The sequence below is a fragment of the Heptranchias perlo genome, chromosome 35 (genome assembly GCF_035084215.1).
Source record: "Heptranchias perlo isolate sHepPer1 chromosome 35, sHepPer1.hap1, whole genome shotgun sequence".
NCBI lineage: Eukaryota > Metazoa > Chordata > Chondrichthyes > Hexanchiformes > Hexanchidae > Heptranchias > Heptranchias perlo.
The window spans coordinates 20,824,579-20,830,605 of NC_090359.1; the positions used below are offsets into that span (position 1 = coordinate 20,824,579).

Consider the following 6,027-nt stretch of genomic DNA (forward strand, 5'->3'; position numbering starts at 1 on the left):
AACAAAAAGTTCACCCACATAACCAACCATGACAAAGGAACCATGTGCAGTAACAGCAACCCATCACAAGTGTAGCTAATCTCACTGGTCCTTCACTTTGTTCTATTGTAAGCGCTGATCCTGTTCAGGTGCAGAAAATAATCAATAAGGCTAATGGAATGCTGGCCTTTATATCTAGAGGACTGGAGTACAAGGGGGGCAGAAGTTATGCTGCAGCTATACAAAACCCTGGTTAGACCGCACCTGGAGTACTGTGAGCAGTTCTGGGCACCGCACCTTCGGAAGGACATGTTGGCCTTGGAGGGAGTGCAGTGTAGGTTTACTAGAATGATACCCGGACTTCAAGGGTTAAGTTACGAGGAGAGATTACATAAATTGGGGTTGTATTCTCTGGAGTTGCGAAGGTTAAGGGGTGATCTGATCGCAGTTTATGATATTAAGGGGAACAGATAGGGTGGATAGAGAGAAACTATTTCCGCTGGTTGGGGATTCTAGGAGTAGGGGGCACAGTCTAAAAATTAGAGCCAGACCTTTCAGGAGCGAGATTAGAAAACATTTCTACACACAAGGGTGGTAGAAGTTTGGAACTCTCCTCCGCAAACGGCAATTGATACGAGCTCAATTGCTGAATTTAAATCTGAGATAGATAGCTTTTTGGCAACCAAAGGTATTAAGGGATATGGGCCAAAGGCAGGTACATGGAGTTAGATCACAGATCAGCCATGATCTTATCAAATGGCAGAGCAGGCACGAGAGGCCTGGCCTTATCCTGGGTACAAGTCCATCCCTTCAACAGACAACAGGAAGATAAGTCCTGTTGGACATAGACATCCAAAGTCTGTCTTCTTCACTAGCTTCAGGAAATGCTGAATTTCACCCGAGAAATAACAAAAATGGACAAAAAGCAGTTGTATTGTCATTTTATTGTTGAGCAATTTACATCAAGAAGCTGGATTCAGTCATGTTTCCTGGACAGTAGGAAGGCCAGAGATCAGGGCCTGAGCTGCTGGTGTCACAGCCATGACCAGAGGCACCTCAGAACCCACATCACCTGCAGAGAATGAGAAGCCAATTTTGAGTCAAGAGGCACAAGACTGGAATTGGGTTGTCGTCGAATCAACACTCACCTGGAGGAGAACGTGGAACCGCTCAGAGTCTCGGCCGCTTCACGGCCCGCTGAATGAACCAGGCCCTTCACATCAGCATCCAGAACGATCAGGGGTCCAAGGGAGGCCTCACCCTCCCACACAGGCTCCGACTCTGCAATTGGTTCCATCCAGTTACAAAACATCCAACTTTACCCCCCCTCAACACCCACCACCACAACATACCGAGCTCAGATGGAACCTCCCTCCAGCCCCTGGAGTGCAGTCTTCCGCCAGGTCCCAATATCGGAGCGGTGCAGTTGCCCCCATCACAACAGGCACAAACCTCATTGGATCCTTCCAACTGGGTCAGGTCCAATTCATTCACCAGGAACCATCTAAACAAGGAAGCAAGCCATCGGTCAAGAGTTGCATCCATACTCCAAAAAAATAAAAAAGTCCACCGTTCTTGGGCGGATTTAGCTCACCGGTTGGCTGGCTTCTGGAAGGAACAAGCCTTGTTCATCGAATCGGGCCTTCGCTCTGCTGCCACTACTTTCAGGTGGCAACTGATGAAGATCTACAGGAGACACATTCAGGAGTCACTGAGTGTCAACACTCACCATCTCACCCTTCAACATCCAGCCTCCTCTTACCAAATCCCGAGCATCCTCAAAGAAGCGGAAGGCATCCAGGTTGAACCTGATCTTGTCCCGGTGATCTCGCGGTGAGACGAAAGACGAAAGGGAGTCTTCACCTTGGCTGTCCAACAGGCAACTGGAAAGAGGGTGGGAAAGAGCTGTATGGATAAGAATGGATCCCACCAGCTATGGGACAGGCATTGCAGAGCCCAGCTATAGACCTTACCCATTGAAGTCAATGATATGGTATCTGGGGGTGGACTCCGGATCTGGGCTCAGTGTAGCTACACAGCTGTCAATGTAGAGCCTCAGCGACATGTGGTTCACCGTTACAACAGAGGCCTCGATGCGAATGAGGTCACCCAGGTGGTAGATTTGGGAGGCACGCTCTGCACTCCAGTCATCTGGAACACACACAAGGGGGAAGAGCTCTGGATTCCTCACTCGATCTCAAGAGACAGGTTAAAAACCGGCAAGGTAGACAATTGGCCATCACTTACCAGTCATCAGACGCAGGGAGAACGACAGACGTCCCTCGGCCGACTTGGTGGAGGAGAATGGGATCCAGGTGGGCTTGATAGCATTGCTGCTCACCGTCCTCTTCCTGTGGGAAGGAGCAAGGCCAGCTTTACTTCCAATTCACCCCCCCCCACTGCAAAATCAGGAGCCTCTCAATCACCCCCCCTTACCTGGGATAATGGCACTCAATAGGGATAACAGCTCCACTGGTTCTCACAATGACTCCTCCAATAGGGCTCGGCCTGTAGTACAGGTGGGTGGCGTAAATCAACAGGTCCTCAGTCATCTGGGAGAGAGAGAGGGAGGAAATCTGGTTAGGGTCAGGTACAGAACAGGGGGAAGTCATTCTTGGACAAGAGTGCAATTTGTTTTAAATCAATTGCTGCTGAAGAAAGAAACCCACTGAGCCCTTCATACTTGTGTTAACTAGCTAACTAACTAGAGCCAACCAACGAGAGCCAACCAACCAACCCTTTTCCTACATCTTATTTCTGCCTTTCAAAAATGAAACCTGCCATTTCCATTTGAAGTGATATTGTAGGCCATTGGGTGAAGGAGCCTCTCAATCACCTCCTTCCCCAGGATGAAGACACTCAAGAGACAATTGACTGCTCCATTGGTTCTCTCTCAAGTACCTCAATAGTCACTTGTGTTAAGGCATTCCACACCTTCACAACCCTGAGAATTTCTTCAAAGGATAATCCTCAGTCTATGTTCCCTCATCGCCATATCACCCGAGGCAAGTCATCTCTTTACTCTAGAAGCTCCCCTTAACCGGCCAATGAGAAAGGTCTCAATGTTTCCCCAAACCTTCCTGCAGAAAGAAGCTCGTGTGACTATTCAGCAGGCTCTTCCCATGATCCTTCCTGTAACAGGGCCCAAAACCACATGAAACCCCGACTGTGTCCTAACCAATGGACAGTAGAAATTAGAGACAGTTTATTCAAAACCACCCCAGTGTAATAAAAAATTGCCTGCACTCTGACCGACAAAGCTACAAACTCTCATTCACTTCCTCCACTGTTACCCTGCTCAGGAGAGCTCATTAACCTGGTTATTCAGTCTGTCCAGAGAGACGTGTTTTAATGAAGAATCACATTACCTTTACTGAGCTGTTACACTCATGGAGCCCGTAGTCAAAGAGGACGGTGTGGTTCTGAGAGTAGACCCCAGTTGGCCGACAACCTGCTGTCCCCAGGGTCAGGTCAGCAGCTTTAATCAGGTGCCTGGTTCCAAATAAATCCATGTCTACCCTCACCAGGAGGTTCTGCTCTCCACACTGCACCATCACAGTCTGCAGTGGGGACAGACTTCTCCCCTCAGACAGGCTGAAATGGGAACCAAAGGGAGGGGCAGGAGTGGCCTTCTCAATGTTCCATGGGAAGTCCCTGTTTCTAAACCGCTGCCAAGTATCAGAGCAACAAACAGCTCCGACCAAAACCAACAGAGAAACCAAACCCTCCACTAGTTGCCCCATAATACAAACTATTACAGCTCAACTGGGAACTGAAGGGAGTCACTGATCCCTTTTATACACAACCTGTAGTCAGTCACCTGACACCAATTGGATAAACGACCAATAGACTAATCTCATGACATCTTCCAACAATCTCACTCATTGGTTGGTCTCGCAAAAGATCTTCACACGGCGAGACTGGGTTAGTGATTGGGAGATGATCCAATGGAATTAGTCCAGGTTGCAGACAATCTGGGTCTCCTCTTCTTGTGTAACCATCATAAAAACCCCCCTAACAACCAATCTCAACTAAAGTGCCCCCTCCTGAGAGGGGCACAAACGATAATCACCCAAATCATAAAAAAGCAAAGGAAACTTATCAAATTCAATCATAATACTGAACGATAGGCGCTCCGGTCCCTGCGGTGCCCACCGGCCGCGGAAAGCCTCGAGCGTACCGGCAAACACCGCGTGCTCCCTCTCCAGGGGTCACCCGGGCGCAGAGAACGCCGCGGAAGAGAGGCAGACAGTCGGAGAGACCGTCCCCCCACGGGCCGCGTCCAACCTGGACCTGTGGATGGTCACCTTGGCCAGGCCCAGGAGCAGGCCCACGAGGAGATCCTTCGACCTGCCCGCCCCCCCCCTTCCTCACTGGGTGGCCCCAATCCAGAGACTTGAGCACATTATCCAGGCTGACACCCCCAGTGCCCGTACTGAGGGAGTGCTGCACTGTCGGAGGGGCCGTCTTTCAGTTGAGATGTTAAACGGAGGCCCCTCTCAGGTGGACGTAAAAGATCCCACGCCCTCTATTTCGAAGAAGAGAGAGGAGTTCTCCCCGTGTCCTGGGCCAATATTTATCACTCAACCATCATCACTAAAACAGATGATCTGGTCATTATCTCATTGCTGTTTGTGGGATCTTGCTGTGCGCAAATTGGCTGCTGCGTTTCCCACATTACAACAGTGACTGCACTTCAAAATGTACTTCATTGGCTGTAAAACGCTTTGGGAAGCCCTGTAGTTTGATCAAGTGACTGCTCCTCCTGTGCGATCGGAGACAGCAAGTGTCAGAAGGCTTGTCCCAGTCTGTATATCCCCCCACACCCCACCCTTAGTATTTTGTTAAGTGTAGTCACTGTTGTAATGTAGGAAACGCAGCACCCAATTTGCGCACAGCAAGATCCCACAAACAGCAATGTGATAAATGACCAGATAATCTGGACACCAGAGAGAACTCCCCCGCTCTCCTTCGAAATAGTGTCTGCAGGGGGTCTTGCTGTGAGAAAATACAATGTCGATTGGTTTACATAGAAAATAGGAGCAGGAGTAGGCCATTCGGCCCAGATAACAGCTTCTATAATTCTGCGTACGTATTGGGAGGCTGGAGAAGGCAGGTTATAAATGCACAGCCATCGTTTGTATGTTGTGCTCGAGACTTTGTGCAAACTCTCAGTAAACCCGGGTGAGACTGTCAGACTTTTCCTTTGTTGTCCCGGCGTCTCTCTGTATTCACAAGAGTTTTCACACAGGGGACAGTGCCCAGACAGTGCCCAGCTCCTGTATTGACCGGGCAGTGCCCGGCTCCTGCAGTGACCGGGCAGTGCCCAGCTCGTGTATTGACCGGGCAGTGCCCAGCTCCTGTAGTGACCGGGCAGTGCCCGGCTCCAGCAGTGACCGGGCAGTGTCCGGCTCCAGCAGTGACCGGGCAGTGCCCGGCTCCTGCAGTGACCGGGCAGTGCCACTAGGGGGACAAGGACGTGCTCATTATAATTGGTGTGGGTGCTGTGCCACCTGCTGTTGGTGACCCAGTACTGTAACTGAATCACAATTGGGCCCCGGCTGTTCAGTGGGTCGTTTGCTCTTTTTATATAAAAGATGTAGATTCTACACTGATGTCACATCGAGATGTTCAGCAACTCAAGGGGGTGCCTCCTTCCCAGGGGCACTTTTTATTGGAGATAAGATTCCTCAGGAATTGTCCCCTTGGATTGGAAAATTGCCAAAGTCACTCCATTATTGGGAGGAGAGATAATGAGAGACATTAATCGACTGGAATCTGTTGTCAGGGGCAGTGACTGAGCTCTTGGATAAAGATGGAGCCAGCATGGATTGTAAAGGATAAGTCATGTTTAACAAACCCAGTTAAATTTGTTGAGGTCACTAACGGGGTCGATGAGGGAATATCCATGGATGTTATTTATGTGGAATTCCAGGAGGCATTCGATAGCGTTCCACATAAGAGACTAGTCACAAAAATGAGAAATATCTGGAATTTGAGGCAACCTATTGATGAGGGTAGAGAATTGGTTAGGAGACAGGGTGGGGA

The 6,027-nt window shown here is 49.6% G+C and overlaps 1 protein-coding gene across 1 annotated transcript; it reads right to left on the reverse strand.

Annotated features, from left to right (window-relative positions):
* Positions 1-908: 908 nt before the first annotated feature.
* LOC137302412 (zona pellucida sperm-binding protein 3-like) lies at positions 909-3,734 on the reverse strand. The gene is made up of 9 exons (XM_067972060.1): positions 3,348-3,734; positions 2,416-2,531; positions 2,227-2,330; positions 1,953-2,130; positions 1,742-1,862; positions 1,574-1,665; positions 1,332-1,483; positions 1,128-1,260; positions 909-1,051 (listed from the first exon to the last, which is right to left on the reverse strand). Exons 1-9 carry the CDS (start codon positions 3,720-3,722, stop codon positions 1,048-1,050), a joined length of 1,275 nt encoding a protein of 424 aa, XP_067828161.1. The 5' UTR covers positions 3,723-3,734; the 3' UTR covers positions 909-1,047.
* Positions 3,735-6,027: the final 2,293 nt, after the last annotated feature.